This window comes from Dromiciops gliroides, chromosome 3, assembly GCF_019393635.1.
Source record: "Dromiciops gliroides isolate mDroGli1 chromosome 3, mDroGli1.pri, whole genome shotgun sequence".
In the NCBI taxonomy this organism is placed as follows: Eukaryota; Metazoa; Chordata; class Mammalia; order Microbiotheria; family Microbiotheriidae; genus Dromiciops; species Dromiciops gliroides.
In genome coordinates, this window is record NC_057863.1 from 573,077,408 (window position 1) to 573,099,623 (window position 22,216).

At 38.6% G+C, this 22,216-nt stretch overlaps 1 protein-coding gene across 1 annotated transcript in view; it reads right to left on the reverse strand.

Moving 5' to 3' along the window:
* ATP7B (ATPase copper transporting beta) overlaps positions 1 to 22,216 on the reverse strand; it is a 131,909-nt gene that overhangs the window by 32,632 nt on the left and 77,061 nt on the right. The window contains exons 6-13 of the mRNA XM_043995808.1: positions 21,321 to 21,482; positions 15,645 to 15,721; positions 14,806 to 14,980; positions 12,857 to 13,090; positions 12,214 to 12,305; positions 1,441 to 1,568; positions 1,172 to 1,326; positions 801 to 935 (exon numbers count right to left, since the gene is read on the reverse strand). Coding sequence (XP_043851743.1) covers positions 801 to 935; positions 1,172 to 1,326; positions 1,441 to 1,568; positions 12,214 to 12,305; positions 12,857 to 13,090; positions 14,806 to 14,980; positions 15,645 to 15,721; positions 21,321 to 21,482 — 1,158 coding nt within the window. The remainder of the gene's footprint in view (positions 1 to 800; positions 936 to 1,171; positions 1,327 to 1,440; positions 1,569 to 12,213; positions 12,306 to 12,856; positions 13,091 to 14,805; positions 14,981 to 15,644; positions 15,722 to 21,320; positions 21,483 to 22,216) is intronic.

Below are 22,216 nucleotides of genomic sequence, written 5' to 3' on the forward strand. Positions count from 1 at the left end.
AATGTAAGAGTTTATGGTTTTTGTAAAAATAAAATGTTTGTTTTTAAATGTGTACTTAGATTTTTCTGTTTGACTTTTCACATAAATAAAGACAGATCTTAACAAGTGGAGAAATATTCATTGCTTATGGGTAGGCTGTGCCAACACACAAAAAAAATAACAATTCTGTCTAAATTAATTTACTTATTCAGTGCCATAACAACCAAATTACAAAATAATTTATTTTGTAGAACTAGAACAAATGATAATAGTTCACCTGAAAAAACAAAAGGTCAAGAATATCAAGGGAATCAATGAAAAATGCAAATGAAGGTATCCTAACAGTGCCAGATCTCAAACTGTATTATGAAGTGGTAATCAACAAAACAATCTGGTACTGGCTAAGAAATAGAGTGGTGGATCAGTGAAATAAATTAGCTTCATAATACATAATACTAAGTGACCATAGTAATTCAGTGTTTGATAATCTCAAAGATCTAAGCTTTGGGGGCAAGAATTCAACATTTGACAAAAATTACTGGGAAAATTAGAAAGCAATTTGGCAGAAAATAGGCAAAGACCAACATCTCATACCATATACCAAGATAAGTCAAAATGGGTATATGATTTTAGACATAAAGTGTGATATTAGTGATATAAGTAAATTAACAGAGGATGGAGAAATTTACCTCTGGATAAAATAAAATAAGCAAATACAATGAATGTAATGGATAATTAAAGCCTGATGACTCTGGGCACCAAGAGAGGCATTAGTTGCAGTAGATTGTAGAAAGCCAATATAATCCAGGCATTCAACTTACAGGAAAGTATTTCTGAACAACACCAAAATCGAGAAAACCGATTACAATCCATACCACCAACGTCACAGTTGAAATAATGATGATGAATGGGACAAAATATCCACTAAATTTGTCAGCCAGTTGCTGAATAGGTGCCTATGGAAAAAATAAGACACCAAAACCAGTGAAACACAAACAAAAAGATAAAGAATGCTTATACGCATGAATCAAGAAAGTAATGCATAATCATCTCCTTCCTTAATCATTTCATTGACCAGCCATATCTAAGAAAACTGACTGGGCTCCTATGAAGATCTTAAAATAATTCCCAGAGAAAGGCTACCATGAAGCCATGTCCAATGTTTGTCAGATACTCGGGATTTTTTCATTACCTTTGACATTTGAGCCTCCTCTACCAGTTTCACGATTTGTGCCAGTGTGGTATCAGACCCAACATGGGTAGCAGTGACTAGCACAGAGCCATGTGCATTGATTGAACCCGCAATTACAGTGCTCCCTGGTTTCTTAGTAACTGGCATAGCTTCTCCTAGAGTGGAGAAGAGAGAGAAATATTATGAGCTTTGTTTGCCATCAGCATTTAGGTGTCCTGGCAAATTCTAGGCAATCTCCCAGAAGTGAAGTTCAATCAACACCAGCTAACCTGTGATGAGGGACTCATCTGCCATGGTGCTGCCTTCCAGGACTTTTCCATCTACTGGGAACTTTCCCCCAGGGACTACCTTGATTACATCATTCCGTTGAACCAGCTCCATAGGTACTTGCTCCTCCCTGCAATAAATATGACTAAAAGTAAAAAGTTGGGAAAGTAAAAAGCCCAAGATGGCAGTATAGTAGAGAAAAACTTGTGCTGGCTTTGGAGTCAAGGATTTGGCTTAGATAAGTCTCAACCTATAGTTCTTTATCTTTAAAACAAAAAAAGTTGACTTGGATCATCTCTGAGGTTCCTTCTAGCTCTAAATCCTATGAACCACATTCATTTATATTTTCTCATCATTGGGACCATATTGCATTCAAAGAAAACATTCTCTTTTTTTGAATGCTTAAACATTTTGAAAAATTAATTAAAAAAAAAAAGATGTATGTGCCTTTTCTCCCTCTCATTTCCCTTCATTTCCCTTAAGGAAGTGTGGAAAAACAATGTCCCCTATTATAAACATGTACAGTCAAGCAAAAAAAATTCCCGAGTTGACCATGTCCAATAATGTCTCAGTCAGTACTCTGAGCCCATCATCTCTCTAACAGGGGATGGGTGGCCTATTTCACCGTGACTGCTCTAATATTATGGTTGGTCTTCATGTTGGTCCAAATACCTAAGATTTTCAAAGTTCATCACCTTCATGATATTTTTGTTATTCTATAAATTGTTCTCCCATTCTTCTTATCTCACTCTGAATCAGGTTTCTCTGAAGCTGTTCCCTTCATCATTGTTTACAGCACATACATAGAACATGACTTGTTCTGCCATTCCCCAATCGATAGACACTCCATCATTCTAAAATTCTTCATCACCATAAAAAAGGTGCTATAAATATATTCTTTGATCTCCTGGGGTATAGACCTAGTAGCAGCATGGCTAGGTCAAAGACTATGTATGCACAATTTAATAGCTTTGGGGAAATAATTCCAAAAGGGATTAACAGTTCATAGATTCATCAATATAGTACATTACTGAACTTGCTTTCCCATACCCCTTCTGGCATTTCCTTTTTGGTCAACTTTGCCGATCTGATATGTATGTAAAGAGGTGCTTTAATTTGTATTTCTCTAATTATTAGTGATTTAGAGTATTTCTTTAAATTGCTATTGACAGTTTGGATTTCCATATCTGTAAATTGCCTTTTCATATCTTTTCACCATTTATCAATTGGAGAATGGCTCTTATTCTTATAAATCTGAGTAATTCCCTACCTATCTTAAAATTGAGACCTTTATCAGAGAAACTCTCTGCAAAGATTTTCCCTGTTTATCTACTCCTCTAATCTTGAGACAGCTAGGTGATGCAATAGAAAGAGTGCTAGGCCTAGAGTTAGTTAGACCCAAGTTCAAATTCAGGCTCAGACCCTTACTAGCTGTGTGACCCTAGACAAGTTACTTAATGGTATTTTAATCCATTTCTTCATCTGTAAAATGAGTTGGAGAGGGAAACAGCAAACCACTGCAGTATCTTTGACAAGAAAACCCCAAAAAGGGTCACAAATCAGACAGACTGAAACAACAAGAACAAGAACAATTTCTAATTTTAGTTGCATTGGTTTTATTTGTGCAAACACTTTTTTAATTTTATGCAATCAAAATTGTCCATTTTCCAGCTGTGACCCATTCAATCTCTTGTTTGGTTATGAACTCTTCCCCTATCCATAAATCTGATATTCAATTTCTTTCTTATTCCTCAAATTTGTGATCTCACCCATTTTGAGCCTATCTTGGTATGTGGTATAATGTCAATCTAGACCTAGTTTCTGTCAACACTGCTTTCCAATTTTCTGAACAGTTTTTGTTAAACAATAGCTAGGATATTTGGGCTTATCAAATACTAAGCAACTATGTTCATTTGCTTCCATATACTGTGTACCTAATCTGTTCAAACAATCAACCTGTTTCTTCACCAGTACCAAACTATTTTGATGATTAACTGGTTCGTAGTGTAGTTTGAAATCTGATACCCTTAAGTCCCCTTCCTTCCCACTTTTTTGTTTCATCAGTTCCTTTGAAATTCTTGTACTTCCAGATGAATTGTTATTATTTTTTAGCTCTATAAAATAATTCTTTGGTAGTCTGATTGTCATGATACTAAATAAGTAAATTAATTTAGGTAGCACTATAATTTTTATTATATTGGTTCAGTCCGCACATGATCAATTAATATTTCTCCGGCTCTATACTTATTTGTGTAAGGAGTATTTTATAATTGTGTTCATATAGTTCCCGTGTATGTCTTGGCAGGTAGACTCCAAAGTTTTTTATATTTCTGTAATTATTTTAAATGGAATTTCCCTTGGCAATATACAGAAATGCAGATGATTTATATGGGCTTTAACACTCTTTAAATTGTACATCTTTCCAACTAATAGTAACATTTCTCACCTTTAATCTCTGTTTTTGATTACTTATGAAAAAGTGCTTGATCTGGACCCCAATTCCTTATCTAAGCATAATTCTACATATAACAATGAGTTCAATGACAACTGACAAAAGAATCAGAAAAAGAAAGGATTGCATTTAAAACATTTTGAACAGATGTTTGCAGGAAACTCCTCTCATTTGAAAATGAAGTATTGGGGCAGCTAGGTGGCGCAGTGGATAGAGCACTGGCCCTGGAGTCAGGAGTACCTGAGTTCAAATCTGACCTCAGACACTTAACACTTACTAGCTGTGTGACCCTGGGCAAGTCACTTAATCCCAATTGCCCCACTAAAAAAAAAAAAGAAAAAAAAAAGAAAATGAAGTATTTATGGTTTGGGGTAGTCACTGGCTCCAGTTCTGCTATATTGCTTCAGCCCTGACCCCCACTCACCATTAATAGTCCCCTTGTAAAAAGGGAGCTTTAGCAAGGCATTCAAGAAAAATATTAAAGGCCATTATGAGAATAAGAATAGCTGATATTTGCATCTACCATTTCATTAGATCTGAAATGAAGCTTTCTCTTTGATATTGAAAAATGAAAGACCTTTGGAGGGAAAGGAAGAGTTGGTTGTATGGATCATTTTTTATTGAGAACAAAAACTGACATATTTAGCTATTCAAGGAGATCTTCACAGTTCCTCCTCAGACGTAGACTGCAGCTGTTTTAGTTTCAAAGCTCTCCAGAGTTCTTTCTCATTTCTTCCTTTTTCCAATTTGTTTTGGTTTTTTGTTTTGTTTTGTTTGCGGGGCAATGGGGGTTAAGTGGCTTGACCAAAATCACACAGCTAGTAAGTGTCAAGTGTCTGAGGCCAGATTTGAACTCAGGTACTCCTGAATCCAGGGCCGGTGCTTTATTCACTGTGCCACCTAGCCGCCCCCCAATTGTATTTTTAATAATTTTTGCAACTAAAAAGTACACAGGTATCAAAGACAACTTACAAATAACTCTGTCTGTCTGTCTCTCTCTCTCTCCATCCCTCCCTTTCTCCTGTTAATTCTACATCTGTATCACACATCTTTATTTTCCTCTTCTCCACTGCTTCCACTTGACTCTGGTTATGAAAGCTTTCTACCTGGACCTTCACACAAATGACAGTAATATCATGCCTTAACGGGGCAGCTAGGTGGCACAGGGGATAAAGCACCAAGCCTGTATTCAGGAGGATCTGAGTTCAAATCCAGTCTCAAACACTTGACACTTACTAGCTGTGTGACCCTGAGCAAGTCACTTAACACTCATTGCCCTGCTTAAAAAAACAAAAAAAATTTTTTTAAACCACAAAACAAACAATATCATGCCTTAACACAAAGATCTTTTTTTTAACTTAAAAAAATTGTAAATTTACTTTAAAGGTATTTTCTTTTTAAATTTTGAGTTCCAAATTCTCTCCCACCCTCCCATTCCTTCTCTTGCCCACTGAGAAGGTAAGCAATACAATATCATTTATACATGTGAAATCATGCAAAACATATTTCCATATTAGCCATATTTTTTAAAAAGCAAGAAAAATAAGGAAAGAAAATTATACTTTAATTTGCACTCAAAGTTCATTAGTTCTCTCTCTGGAGATGGATAGTATTTTTTCATTATGAGTCCATTGGAAGTGTCTTGGATCACTGTATTGATTTGAGAAGCCAAGCCTTTCCCAGTCGATCATCCTTAAAACATTGCAATTACTGTGCACAATGATCTTCTGGTTCTTCACTTTGTATCAATTCATATACATGTTGCCATGTGTTTCTGAAACCCCCCTCGTCATTTCTCATAGTACAATATTACTCCATCACAATCATAGGCCACAACTTATTCGACCATTCCCCTAGTTGATGAGTATCCACTTAATTGACTATTCTTTGCCACCACAAGAAGAGCTGGCATGCATATTTTTGTACATTTGGGTCCTTTTCCTTTCATCTCTTTGAGATACAGACCTAGTAATAGTATTTCTGGATCAAAGGGTATGCAGTTTTATAACCATTTGGGCCTAGTTCCAAATTGTTCTCCAGAACTGGACCAGTTGACTTCTCTGCCAACAGTTCATCAGTGTACTGATTTTTCCCTCATCCCCTCCAACATTTTACAACTATCTTGTTTTTGTCCAACCATTCTCAAAAATAATTTGGAACTAGGTCCAAAGGGTTATAAGATTGTACATACCCCCTTGATCCAGCAATACCACTATTAAGTCCGTACCTCAAAGAAATCAAAGAAAAAGAAATAAGTACAAAAATATTTATAGCAGCTGTTTTTGTGGTGGGGAAAATTGGAAATTATGGGGATGCTCATCAATTGTGAAATGACTGAATAAGTTTTGGCATATGATTATAAAAGAATAATATTGTGCTATAAGAGATGACAAGCAGGATGATTTCAAAAAAACATGGGAAGACTTATACGAATTGATGGAAAATGAAGTGAACATAACCAAGAGATCGTTATATATAGTAATAACAATATCATGAGGATGATCAACTGTGAAAGATTTGGCTACCCTGATCAACACAATGATCCAAGAGAATTCCAAAGGACTCATGATAAAAAAAAAAAACAACTGCTATCCACCTCCAAAGAAAGAACTAATGAAATCTGAGTGCAAATTCAAGTATAATTTTCTTACTTTATTTTTCTTCATTTTTTTATGATAGTTAATATGGAAAAGTTTTGCATCATTTCACATATATAACCGATATATTGCTTGCCTCCTCAGTAGGTGGGGGAGGAGTGCAAAGGAGGGAGGGAATTTGGAACTCTATTTTTTAAAAAGAATGTTAAAGGGGCGGCTAGGTGGCGCAGTGGATAAAGCACCAGCCCTGAAGTCAGGAGTACCTGAGTTCAAATCTGGCCTCAGACACTTAACACTTGCTAGCTGTGTGACCTTGGGCAAGTCACTTAACCCCAATTGCCTCACCAAAAAAAAAAAAAAAGAATGTTAAAAATGATAAAGTACAAATAAAAAAGAAGAGGGAACACAAACAGAAGCAGATCTATTGGCAAATATTCTCTTCACTTCAGGTACCCTTCAATAATAGAAAATATTTAGATCAACTAAATGTGTTTTGTATTCCCAAACATGCAATCTACCTGGCCTTTCAATTTTTAAGAGTTTTTGAAGCTAGATTTGAAAGAAGATTGGCAAACATTAATTTATTTAATAACAGCAACAGCTGGAGAAAAAACAAACTCCAAAACCAACTATCCTGATTTCCTGAAAACAACTTTTCTATATAAGCTAAGGTTTGAGTAACTCCACACTTCTGTCAAAAAACAGGCTATACCATATAAAAGCACAGGTCACTAAGGAAATGGATGGAATTGAAAATTCAGTTCAAGTGTACTTTCAAGTCTGAAACTTATTTCAAATATTTATTAAATATTTGCCTACTCTACACAAAGCTATATAAACAGATACTACAAAGAGAGAGCTGTATCTGGATCCAGAATAAATAGAACAGAACAGGAGTGGGCTGGACTGCCTGAGTTCTTTTTTTAGTGAGGCAATTAGGGTTAAGTGACTTGCCCAGGGTCACACAGCTACTAAGTGTGAAGTGTCTGAGGCCAGATTTGAACTCAGGTACTCCTGACTCCAGGGCCGGTGCTCTATCCACTGCACCACCTAGCTGCTCCCTCTGAGTTCTTTTAATATCCCCACACTACTTAATGAAATCAAAAAGAAGCAATGTCATAGAATGGAGAGAACATTGGACTTAAGAGTTGGAGGGCCTAGCTCTGCTACCTACCATTTCCATAACTTCTGATGTTTCCTCACCTCTCTGGCCTTCAATGTTTTCTCATCTCTACAATGAGACCCTTAGACTAGTTGATCAAAGATGGACCCTACAGGCTACAAATCCCATACTTTTCTACTTACAAACTGATAAGGATCCAAGAAGGATAGAATGAGGGTCCAAAGTTACTAAGATGAAATTGCCTAGAGATAAACTATCCCAATGTCTCATCATTGTCTGAAAGTGGCCCTAGGTTCTCTAAAGCCCTACCAGCAGAGCACAAGCTCTGGCCACCAAGCTGAGATGACTTCAAATATGGGTCTGAGAACCAGCCTAGATAAGTTTGGAGAGGGTTATCACTGGCCACAGAGTAATGATTTTTATTTTTAAACACGGCAACCCTCAGAGCTAAACCAATCTACTGAAATTTGAATTCCATCCATTCCCTTAGTGACCCATGCTTTTATATATTATAGCTTGTTTTTTGACAGGAAGTGTGGAGTTAGTCAAACCCTAGCTTATTTAGAAAAGTTGTTTTCTAAATGGCTGGAAATTCTTCTAGAAGAAACCCTTTTTAATCACCATTTTTTTAAAAGATGCTAAGTTCTATTTATAACAGAGGTTTTTGGGGTTTTTTAAAATCACATTGATTCTAGACAAATGTATGCTAGACATTTCCAAGGTCTAATGTATGATAGTGACTCAATCAAAACCCTTTTTATTCTCACCACTTTTAGGATATAGCCAGCTGCCTAAGTGTAGCAAAAACACATATGCAGACTTAGCTCTGCACAAGCTTTTAGGAAGGAGTATAAACCCATTTTATGTTGATTCATGTTGCACTCTGAACCCATTACAATGATTATTCCTGAAGGAGGCCAGGAGACAGTAGAATCAAATGCCTCCAAGTCTTATTCCTGCTTTCCTTATCTTGCAATGAATATTCTAGTGCTTATGATATACCAGACACTAGAGATGAAAAGAGATTCCTGCAGTTGTGGACAAAAGCCAGTACAATTACAGGGAATATGTATTTATTTATTATGTTTGCTGCATTCAAGTGTACTTTCCAGTCTGAAACCTATTTCAAATATTTATTAAATGCCTACTCTACACAAAGCTATTTGAACAGATACCACAAAGAGCCGAATCCAGAATAAATAGAACAGGAGTGGGCTGGATTGCCTGAGTTCTTTTAATATCCCCACACTAGTTAATGAAATCAAAAAGAAGCAATGTCATAGAATGGAGAGAACATTGGACTTGGAGTTGGAGGGCCTAGCTCCGCTACCTACCATTTCCATAACTTCTGATGTTTCCTCACCTCTCTGGCCTTCAATGTTTTCTCATCTCTACAATGAGACCCTTAGACTAGTTGATCAAAGATGGACCCTACAGGCTACAAATCCCATACTTTTCTAGTTACAAACTGATAAGGATCCAAGAAGGATAGAATGAGGGTCCAAAGTTACTAAGATGAAATTGCCTAGAGATAAACTATCCCAATGTCTCATCATTGTCTGAAAGTGGCCCTAGGTTCTCTAAAGCCCTACCAGCAGAGCACAAGCTCTGGCCACCAAGCTGAGATGACTCCAAATGTGGGTCTGAGAACCAGCCTAGATAAGTTTGGAGAGGGTTATCACTGGCCACAGAGTAATGATTTTTATTTTTAAACACGGCAACCCTCAGAGTTAAACCATCTACTTACAGAGGGTTTGCATTCTGGGAACCAGGGGAGAAAGTACCCATCCATATTCACTCAATAACAAACCTCTGAAGCACAGAAATTTAAGATGCTGCAGTTTGGTTAAAAAAAATCATTTACACAAGCACAGGGTGGAAGAGAGATGGCCAGACAGCAGTAGATGTGCCAAAGACCTAGAGATTTTAGTGGCCTAGAAACTCAATGTGAGTGAACTGAATGATAAGCAAGCTTAGATGACTCTGCTCTGTCTGCCCTGGTCAGACCACATCTAGAGCTCCATGCTTAGTTCTTAATACTACCATTCTCATGGAATAAAAACTTTCTTCTTTGTTTTAGCATGAAAGGTTAGTGCCTGTCACATAGCAAACACTTGATAAATGTTTACTGATTTTAAAAAAACAAACTAGCCTAACTGGGAATCGCCATTTCATAAGGGCTAAGGTGTTTTATATACAAGAAGTGGCATTGTTATCCTCATTTTATAGATGAGAAAACTAAGGCAGACAGACATTAAGTGACTTGCTCTCTACTCTCTGACAACACTCCCATGGCACTTACTTGACCTTACATACTTCCTTGTATATTATCTTTTTAAAGCAAGGTCCTGATTAGGGTGAATAATGAATCCCCAGAGAGGTTGTCTCACAAATTCCAACTCACATTATTTAAAGTTATTATTATGTAAAATATGGTAACTGCTTTCAACCTAAGGGGAATATGTCATAGAAATTCAATTAATGCAACTACTTCAGGAGACATCATCTTATCTCCCAAAATACATTGTAAGTGTAGGGGAAAGAGCAATGGATTTGAAGCTAGAGGGCCTAGGTTTACTACTTTATTCTCTAAGTAACCTTGGGAAATACAATCTCTAAGATCAAAAGTTTTCTGATCTATAAAATGATTAGGGTAGAATAAATAATTATCAAATGATCAATAACCATTCATTAAGTGCCTACTGTGTGCAAAGCTCAGTGCTATGCCAGGAGTATGAAGATGATAGTGAAACAGTCCCTGCCTTTGAGGATTTACATTTTCTTGGGACAGATGTACATATACATGGTGTCCCAAAAGTCCTAGCCCACATTTAAGCTTTAGTAACTAACTTCAAAAGTAGAAAGTCTATAAATTTATAAAACACATCAATGGAAATTTTTTTTTTATATTTTTATACTTCCTTAGTTTTGTGAATTTTAAATAATGAAGTGATTTAACTTTAACAAACCAGGGCACCCTGTCACTATGCTTCATGTGACAAGTTCTGGGTGACCCTATCTCAAACCAGTGGATCTGTACGGGAGGTCCTCTAGCTTGGCAACCTGAGTCATCTTAACTATCTCCTAAGCATCAAAATCTGGTTCTTCAGATGATCTTAAGGCCTGGATTACAAATTCAATCCTTTCAGTCAATGATCCACAACCGATGAAAGTTTTTGATAAGTTCAAACTGACTAAGAGAGTTGTATAGCACAAAATGGTGAGGCTGGATTTTAGTTAAGAAACACATCAGCATGAGGAAGCTAGGTGGCGCAGTGGATAAAGCATCGGCCCTGGATTCAGACACCTGACACTTACTAGCTGTGTGACTCTGGGCAAGTCACTTAACCCTTATTTCCCCACCCCACCCCGGAAAGAAAGAAAGAAAGAAAGTAAGAAGGAAAAAAGAAAGAGAAACACATTAGCAGAAAGTTTTTAAATGCTTAAAATAGCATATAGATGACTATTAAAAACCTGATAATACTGAATTATAGGTATTAAAATATTTTTTAGAATAAGTTCATAAGAACTCGGAAAGACTTAAGTGGACTGATGCTGGGTAAAGTGAGCAGAACCAGGAGAACATTATACACAGTAACAGTAACACTGTATGATGATCAACTGTGATAGACTTAACTCCTCTCAGCAATACAATGATCCAAGACAATTCCAAAGGATTCATGATGGAAAATGTTCTCCACATCCAGAAAAAAGAATTGTGAAATCTGGGTGCAGATTGAACCATATTGTTTCTACTTTTTTTTGTTTTTTGAGGTTTTTCCCTTTTGTTCTGATTCTTCTTTCACAACATGACTAATGTAGAAATATGTTTAATGTGATTGTACATATATAACCTATATCAGATTGCTTGCTGTCTTGGAGAGGAAAGGGAAGGAGGGAGGGAGAAAAATTTGGAATTCAAAAACTTATAAAAAGAAATGTTGAAAACTATCTTTATATGTAACTGGGAAATAATAAAATACTTTTATGATTTAAGGAAAAATTAAAAAAATAAAAATAAGTTCATGACTCTCAGGTTAAGAACCCCTTGATTAGAGTAATGAGAAGCTTGAGACAGGGAAACCAAACAGCAAGATATTGCAAGCATCACATACTTGGGGACAAGTGCCAGGCTTAAGATTTTCTTTCTTTCTTTCTTTTTTTTGCCTTTCTTCCAAGACAGAGTGCCACATAAGGTCATGATAACTTACATTTATATGATGCTTTAAGGTTTACAAAGCACTTGACTTATAAACCTCCCATTACTGGTTCAGGTAAATGAAATCACCCACTAAGACACAGTTAGTGGTAGAACAAAGACTCCAATATGGGCCTTCTGACTTTATGTCCAATGCTATTCCCACAACATCAATGAACGTTTTCTGAATGACTGATAAAAACCCCAGCCTTGGAGATTTGGTACCTCTGAGCCATATGCTTTGTGCCAATCTCCCCATGAAAGTCCAAGGATTTCTTTCATGGTTTCCCTCCCCCCCCCTTCCCTTCCCTTGCTCCTAAATAAACTACCACCTTATTCTAACTAAAAAAAAAAACAAAAAAACCACCCCAGCCTGTGAAAGAGTCTTTGGTGAGGAATAGTCACCTGATAATTAGGTTGTCATCACCCAGTGTCACGACAGTAGCTTCTGTGGCTTGGAGAGACATGAGTTTTGCAAGAGCTTCAGATGTTTTGCTCTAAGAGATAAGAAGAGATCCCAGAAAAAAATTTAAAAGATATGGTGGCCACATCCAGACTCACACACAGTCCTGGCATTAGGAGTAACGGGGTCATAACAACTTGAAGAAAACTGCAGTCATTTAACAGTCTTGCAGATAGATTCAAATATTCTTTCTACTTGAATAATATACTGCTACTCCCCGCTCATGCCCACAATGTCATTCCATGAGCATGATGGCTATGCCAACAGTAAGCAGAGATAATTCAGTACAAAAGCTACAGTAATTAATCTATATATTCCTAAAAATTCTTAACCATCTTCCTATTTTATTTTAGATTCAACCTAATTTCTCTCAGGGTGGACTCCCATCAAGTTGTATAGGTGATGGGACAGCTAGGTGGTACAGTGGATAGTGCACTGGCCTTGGAGTCAGGAGGACTTGAGTTCAAATCCAGCCTCAGACACTTGACACTAGTTGTAAGTGTCAAAACTAAAGTACGAATTATGTGAAGACAGGTCAAGCAATGTCACGCTTTGCAAACAACCTCTCTTCCCCACACTTCTTACCTTTGCCACATGTTCCAACCACCTCCCCAGCGCAATGAACACAAAAAGCATGGGGGGCGTATCAAAGAAGGTGACTGGGCTCTTCTCTGCCTTCTCGGCAATGGCTACCACCAGAATCACAAGGGAGTAGACATAAGCAATGCTTGTGGCCAATACAATGAGCACATCCATGTTGGCTGTCTTGTGCTTCAGTGATTTGAAAGCCTGAACGTAGAAATACCACCCACCTAGGAACTGTAGAGAGAAGTAAGTGAGACTAGATTACTGTTAGTAAGCAAGCCAAATGAACAATCTTAGCTCACAGATCTAGTTCTTTCCCCAACTCCCATTCCCTACTAGCCTCCAACACATGGCCTTGGGCTTTCACGCAGTTGCTTATTTTCATTTTAACAGATGATTTTAAAAAGTGAATTCTAAAACAGGACTGAACTATGCGTTGAAGAGTTGTACAGAATGGCCTTTAAAAGTCAGGGAGTGGGGCAGCTAGGTGGCACAGTGGATGAAGCACTGGTCCTGGATTCAGCAGGACCTGAGTTCAAATCTGACCTCAGACACTTGACACTTACTAGCTGTGTGACCCTGGGCAAATCACTTAACCTTCATTGCCTGACCAAAAAAAAAACAAAAACCAACCAAACAAACAAAAAACACCCAAGATGTAAACGCCCTAAGAAAAGAGATTATCACAATAAATGTCAGGGAGTCTCAGCTGGGATAGTCAGATTCAGATTCAAACTCAAACATTTACTTACAAAGCACTACATTGGGAACTGAGGAAGGTGAACAGTTTAAATGTGGACCCCACCCTTGTGGAATTTATAGTGCAGAAAAGACACACTATTGCCATGTGATTAAAAGGAGGCCTCTGATGAAAGACTGGGCACCAGCAAGGGAGAAGAATCCCCAAGACACCAGGACTAGACCAAGAGGCTTTAAAGCCCTTAAACATAACGGCTTTCAGGGGCAGCTAGGTGGCGCAGTGGATAGAGCGCCTGGATTCAAAAGGACCTCAGTTCAAATCCGGCCTCAGACACTTAACACTTACTAGCTGTGTGACCCTGGGCAAGTCACTTAACCCCAACTGCCTCACCAAAACAAACCAAAAAAGTAACCGCTTTCCCCAAATGTGGGCATCACATGCCCATTTTCCACTCCAAGAAGATACTTAGTTTTCTAACATAAAGCCAAATATACATTTTTAATTCCTTAAAGATCACAGGTGTTAGGAGACTGCCCCTGCCTCATTGGGGGACCTTGTGCATTTATTCTTTCTGAGTCATGGGTTTTCCATATGTAAAATGTGGTGACCGGATTAAAGGACCCCAAGGTGCTTTTTAGTTTTGCAATTCTACAGTGTTCCTTTAGCTAAATAACTCTTAAGTTATTTAATTCTCACTAAGTGGCTACTATTCTAATCCAACCCTCTTCTGTTACACCTGAGAAACCTGAGACCCAGAGAGATTAAGTAATTTGTCAAGTGCCACACATTGCTTAGTAAGTGTCAGAGCTGTGATTCAAGCAAATATGTCCCGGCCCTGTTTCCTCTCTGGGATGAGGAGGAAAGATATGTACGTGTTCAGATAATGATTATAACAATAATCATTTAAGGCAGGTATCAAATAAGATGCTCCTGCCAAAGCATAGAACATGTCGCTTCCCGGTCACAGTCAAAGAGGAAACTACTGGTCCCAGGAGAGAACAAACACAGACTACTAAGTGGCCCAAGAGGGCCAAGCTCCTGCTTGGTCCTCCACATGGGTGAGCAAAACCCACGCTGCTCAGTGACACTACAGCTAGCACCCCCCATCCCAGCTTGTGTGCTGTGGGGCCATGGAGCAGCAATAAGGTGCCCCCATGTGGTTCTAAACACGGGCCCCAGCCCAGGACACACAAACTCACCCTGGCAGCAGCAGAGCAAGACGGGATTTGCTTTTCCTTCTTATACACACCTGGACAAAAGTGCACAGGACAAAGAAGATGAGATTTAAGATGGATAATCCAGGGATGAGGTTGTACTCCAATACCATGGACTCATGGGGCTGGCTGCTAGGTATTAACATGTAAATCATCAAGCACAAGACAGGGATGCCAAACACCAGACTGCATAGGAAAGACTTCTTCCATCTAGAAAGGAAAGGGCAGCAACCGCATCATGTGAGACACAATTCCCATTTGGATTAGTGCCCTGTTCTCCTGCTGATGGGATCTGAGCCGCATCCGTATCACCTGTGTCAGGGGCTTTGGCTGGAAGGGAAAAGGCAATGGCTCTCCCTCCCAGACACGGGCTCATTCAGGCCATTCTAAGTTTTCCAGAGAGTTAGAAGGGCCTTCTGAGACCCCTGGATCCAGTGTTCTGCCTAAAGGCAAGGTGAGGCTTCGCTATGCCCATTTTATAGATAAGGGAATTGAGGTACAGAAAAGCAAAGTGTTTGCTCATCTGATGGTGGTAAAAGAGGGATTAGAACCCAGGACTCTTGCCTACAAAGGCAACATTCTTGCTACTATACCATGAAGCCTCTCCTCAGGCTTTAATCCTGTCTCCCATTCAAACGAAGTACCAATTCTTAATTTGCAAAGTATTCTAGGTCTAAGATCCCTCCCAAATTAAGGTCAAGAGTATTACAAATAAGAGACACAAAGCCATTAATGGAAGTCTACGTGAAACACTGGATACCAGCAGCAATGGGTCCATAAACAAGCATATACCAGGATAAGCCAAAGGATCTGAGTTAAGGAGAGCAAGACACTTATCCAAGAGCTTCGGTTAATTTTTAACTGTTCTACCTACTGTTTGATTTCCATCTTGTGATCCAAATGATGAGCGTTGGGATTTCTCTGAGCCAAGGAAGCATGAAAGCCAATCTCCTTGTTTTTAAAAAAGAAAAAAGTGGAAAATACTTGGTAAATGAATGAATGCATCGGAAGTATTTCATAAACAATGCGACGAGTCTGAAACACTCACTTTTTTTGCTCTACTAGTAGTGGCTTGTAAGATCCTCATTTCTCCTCACCCATAAAAATGTACAAATTCCATCTGTCTCCTCCCCCAAACACACACACATGCATACACGCATGCATGATGCTTACCGTTTCTGAATAAAGACTCTGTGTGTTTGTGTGTATATATATATATATATATATATGAAAACCCTCTTCTCAGGGCTCCAATATTCAGAGGGCTTCAGAGCAGGAAGGCCCCTTGAGATAAGAGTCCAGCTCCTGCACTTTGCAGAACTGAGATCTAAAGAGCCTTGGGACTGGTCCGAAGCCACACAAACAACTTACTCCTTCTCTTTTTATTACTGATAATAAATAACATAATCATGTAGGTTTACAAAGCACTTTCCTCACAACACTGTGAGGCAGTAGAAATATCATAATCGGGGGCAGCTAGGTGGCACAGTGGATAAAGCACCGGCCCTGGATTCAGGAGTACCTAAGTTCAAATCTGGCCTCAGACACTTGACACATACTAGCTGTGTGACCCTGGGCAAGTCACTTAACCCCCATTTCCCTGCAAAAAAGAAAGGAAAAAAAAGAAAAAAGAAATATCATAATCCCTATTTTTCAGATTATAAAACCGAGGGTCAGAAGGGTTTAAAACTTGCTCAGTCATACATCTAGTGAGTGTTAGAGCAACAGTTCTCAAAGTGTGATTTAGGGAACCCTGTGGGTCCCCAAGATCCTTCCATGAGGTCCTGAATGTCAAAACTTTTTTTATAATAAAACTTTTAAATTTATAATGTAGTAAATAGGGATAGACATAACCTAAATTTAAAGAAGTTTTTTGGGAGGGTGCGCAATAATTTTTAACAGTATAAAGGGGTCCTGAGGTGAAAAAGTTTAAGAAATGCTATTAGAAGATAAGAACCCAGATGTCCTGATGTTAAGTACTGGGATCTTTCCATTAAATCACATGATGATGTAACAAGGTCACACAACAATTGGGATTTCATCTGTGGCTTATCAGTAACCACCCTTCAGTCTTCTCCATATACACATATACATAGCCTTCGCCTTTCCTACTCCCTAACATCACAATGACTTTTAATTCTGGCTTTACAATGTCTATTGGGGAAAACTGCTAGGAAATAAGACACCTGACCCCATGAGGAGAGAGACCCTAAAAATCAAATATAATTGGAGGAGGGGTTATGAGAGAGATGAGGACATCTGAGAGTCTTGGGGAACAAAGCCACATATAACAAATTCTAGCACTGTTGTACCAAGGAAAAGACATACACCACAGCAAAGAAGGTCCAGGATGGGGAGTGGGTGAAATTTCTTAGAACAAGGAGGATTCAGACACAGTCTCTGATGGGGGTGAGGCCAAATGAAGGTAGTAACAGAGAATATAAAACACTGGGAGGCCACCTCATACCCATCAGATTGGCTAATATGACAAAAAAGGAAAATAAATGTTGGAGAAGCTGTGGAAAAATTGGAACACTATTGCATTGTTGGTGGAGCTGTGAAACTGATCCAACCATTCTGGAGAGCAATGTGGAACTATGCCCAAAGGGCTATGAGATTGTTCATACCCTTTGACCCAGTAATACTAGGTCTGTATCCCAAAGGGATCGTAGAAAAGGGAAAAGGACCCACACGTACAAAAATATTTATAGCAGCTTTCTTTGTGGTGGTAAAACATTGGAAATCAAGGGAATGCCCATCATTTGGGGAATGGCTGAACAAGTTGTGGTATATGAATATAATAGAATTCTATTGTGCTATAAGAAACGATGAGCAGGAGTTCAGAGAAACCTGGAAGGACTTACATGAACTGATGTAAGAGGATCAGATCTAAGAGGAGCAGAACCAGGAGAACATGGTACACTGTAATAGCAACATCGTGTGATGAACAACTGTGATAGACTTGGCCCTTCTCATCAATTCAATGATTCGAGACAATACCAAAGAACTCATGATAGAAAATGTTCTCAACATCCAGAAAAAAGAACTGTGGATTCTGAATGCAGATTGAACCATATAGTTTCTACTTTGGGGCTGGTTTTTTTCCCCTTCTATTTTGAGGCAGTTGGGGTTAAGTGACTTGCCCAGGATCACACAGCTAGTAAATAAGTGTCTGAGTCCAGATTTGAACTCGGGTTCTCCTGACTTCAGGGCCAGTGCTCTATCCACTACGCCACCTAGTTGTCCCTTCCCTTCCTTTTTTGAGGTTTTTCGCTTGTGTTCTGATTCTTCTTTCACAATATGACTAATGCAGAAATGTTTAATGTGATTGTACATATATAACTTATATCAGATTGCTTTCTGTCTTGGGGAGGGTGGGAGAAAAATTTGGAACTAAAAATCCTATGAAAACAAATGTTGAAAACTATCCTTACATATAACTGGAAAATAATAAAATACTTTTATAAAAACAAAACACTGGGAGGCTTTAAAAAGCTGGACTCAATCACTGCCTTCTAGAGATCCTTCCTACCTGTACATCCTTGACATCATTCTTCTATTCCATATTGTAGGTATCCTTCAAGATTTATTGAATACTAACAGCATTCCAGGACCATTCAGCAGACAGCGTTTGCTTTTTAAATAGCTCTTTTATTATTAGAGACAGTTAAAAACAAACACTGCTAATCTTGCATGAAGATGCTGCATTTCATAAGAGATTTTAAGAAGGTCATGGCTACCACTATGCTGCAATTTTATCCCGTTCTCTAAAGGTTGCATTGCAAGTTAACCCCGTTTGGTTTCCTCAGCAGTTTTTTAAAAACCATGCCAAAAATAAAATTTAAGAAAATATAAATTAAAAAAAAAACTTTAAAAAATATAAATAAATAAATAAACAAATAAACAAATAAATAAATAAAAGCCATGCCAGTTATCACTAATGGTCTCTAATATGGATCATGGGGGAGTGAAAACACCTAAATTTCAAACCTTGGACTAGTCACTTAGCCTTTCTTGGGCTGAATTTCCTCCTCTGTAAAATGAAGGGGAAGAATAGGGTCATTTATTGATAAGGGCTCTTCCAGCTCTAAATTCTCTGTACCCATAATGGGGACAATCAAAGGGCACATCTAATTCAAAAGAAACCGAGTAGATAAGAGAACAGCTTTGTATATCACAAGCATATGAAGAAATTCACAGGCAGTTTAGAAGTATGTCTGAGAACATTTGTGTGAAGAGCCAGGGAGAAAAGACAGAAGCGATATTATGACTGTACCAATAGTACAGACCACATGATGAGGAGGGAGAAATAAAATTTATGAATGGCATGAAGACTGGAGTGAGGGCTAACGCACTGGGTAACAGAATTAGGATCCAGAAGGGATCCTAACCAGCTAAGACAATGGGCCACACTGTCTGAGATTAGATTTAATAGAGGTAAATATATAGGTCTACACTCAGATTCAAAAGTCACTAGCACAGGTGTGGGATGGAAGAAATGCCAGTTGACAAGCATTTGTGATGTGCCTCCCATGTGTCAGGCATGGTGTTGAGTGCTAGGTATGGAGAAAAGTGCTGGTGTTTTAATGAACTATAAACTCAATCCTAGCCACTCACTTTTCTTTCTTTTTTTTTTTTTTTGCGGGGCAATGGGGGTTAAGTGACTTGCCCAGGGTCACATAGCTAGTAAGTGTCTGAGGCCGGATTTGAACTCAGGTATTCCTGAATCCAGGGCTGGTGCTCTATCCACTGTGCCACCTAGCCGCCCCTGCCACTCACATTTAACAGGAGAGTCCCTGTAAGAGTAACATGATCTTGGGCTGTATAACAAAACATGACGTTGGTCAGATCACAACTGAAACAGGATGTCCAGATCTGGGTTACACATTTAGTAAAGACATTAGTGTGTTAAGACTCAATAGTGTCTTGGAGTATGTCTAGAAGGGCACACTCACCAGAAGGATGGCAAGTAGATTGTGACAAAAAGTTGAAGTTGAAGGAAATGCTATTGTTTAGCGTGGAGAAGAGAAAGTTTCGGGAAAGACATACTAGCTCTCTCTGAGTAATAATAATAAGAGGTAGCACGTACATAAGATGCTAGGTTTGCAAAGTGCCTTACAAATGGTATTTGATTTTCATCCTTCCCACAACTGTGGGCCATACATAGGTGCCACTGTTACCCCCATTTTACAGATGAGGAAACTGAGGCTGAGACAGGTTCAGTAAGCCACCCAGGGTCACAAGGACTTGCTCTGCTGTGAGCTGCCTGTCCCTGAAGCTCTTCACAGAAAGTCTAGATGTCTACTTGCTGGTGTGGGTTACATCAGGCAGCTTCTGAAACCCTATGGCTGGCAATGCTACTCTACTTCTGATTTCTCAAAAACGGTTTCTTTTGCATATAACATATACCCCTTCCACAGTCCTATTCTAGTCATGTATCAGCAAGTTGTGGAATGCCTGAGGCCACACCAGGCTCCTTGCATTGAGTTCTGCATTTATGTATAGGCATTTTGGACCAGAGTTTTATTTCTCTTCTTCTTCCTGAATATTGTCTCCTGTGAAATACTGATTATTCCCTCCTATCCTGAGTACCCTCTTTCTCTATTTTTCAAATTAAAATTTATTAAAATGAATATCTTCCTTCTCTCTCTCCCACCTCCTCTCCTGTCACCCCAAACCATCCTTCCCCTAGCCCTATCCCAATGAGAAAGCAAGAAAACAAAAATCTGTTATAAGCATAGTTGAGCAAAACAAATCCCCTCACTGGTTACATCCAAAAATAAAACATGTCTCAATCCATACTCTGATCTCATCACCTCTCTATCAAGAGACTGTCCACAAGTTTCATCATTAGTTCTCTGGAATTGTTGTCGGTCATTTCATTGATCCAAGTTCCAAAGTCTTTCAAAGCTGGTTGTCTTTAAAATATTGTTACTGTATAATAATTCTCCTGGTTCTGTTCACTTCGCATCAGTTCATACAATCCTCCTAGTTTTCTCTGAAGCCATCACTTTCATGATTTCTCACAGCCCAATAACATTCCATCAGACATATGGCATAACTTCTTCAGCCATGCCCCAACCCTTAGTTTCCAATTCTTTCCCCCACAAAAAGGTGCTATAAACATTTTTGTACATATGGATCCTTTTCCTGTTTCTGAGTACAGACATAGCGCCACCCACCCCATTATTCTTCATTCTGTTTTGTACCCACTACTCTCTAGTATAGCTGGCTTATCACTTTATGTGGGTGGTTTTTAATTTGTTCCTCCATTGTAAATTTAAAGCCCTCTTAGTAAAAAAGAATGAATATCTTTTCCATCTTGGTATCTTCTCAAGTACAATTCAAAGCACTGAGCAAACACTTAAATACACATTCCATGAATAAATGAGTTAAAATACTAAGACAGCAGGAATCATCTCAGTTCACGGGCCAGGTATCTCAGCTCCACAGATATGTCAAGTGTTCTTACAAAATGAACTGAAAGATATAAATGTGTTTTATTCCCATCCAAGATGTATCTCTATGAGTTTGCTTTAAAATAACTTACCTCAATAATTTTTATAATATCCCGAGGACCCACGATTTCAGGATCAAACTTGATGTGAGCCTTGCTAGTAGCAAGAGCCACAGAGGCATAGAAAATGCCATTGGTTCTGGTCAACTTAGATTCAATGTTGTGAACGCATGAAGCACAGGTCATTCCTGTGACCTGCAAAGGAGAAGGATAAAAGAAAAATTTATAGAGAACTTGTGAAATCTGGGCTAGGGCTCCCCAACCTGTACATCTATCACAATTTAGATGCCACCATATTCCCTCCTATCAACTCCTAAGTGGCCAGTAATCTATCCATTACTTGATAGGATCACTGCACCATAGATCTAGAGGTAGAAGATGTATGGGAGGTTATCTGATCCAATCCCTTCATTTTGCAGATGAGGGAACTCAAGTCCACGGTTGGTGAGTCACTCTTTCAAGGTCACACTCAGAGTAAGCATGAGAAACAGGATCTGAATTCAGGTCCTCTACTATGGAGTCAGCAGTCTTTCCCCATTATACCCTACCCATTCAGGGAATTAATTCTCCATATCATCACCATCCACCCCTTCCCTCCCAAACCTTTTCAAATATATAAACAAAAAATAGGGGCAGCTAGATGGTGCAGTGGATAGAGCACTGGCCCTGGATTCAGGAGGACCTGAGTTCAAATCCGGCCTCAGACACTTAACACTTACTAGCTGTGTGACCCTGGGCAAGTCACTTAACCCCAATTGCCTCACTGAAAAAAAAAATTATAATAATAATAATAAATTTTTAAAAATAGTTCTTCTTTCCCAAAAGGTGGTGAATCCCTTGTCTAGGCAACATAATCGATCAATTAATAAGGAGTCAGGATACTTCAGCTCAAACTTGCTGCATAGTTTGTAGGAGGCATCTCTTCTCTT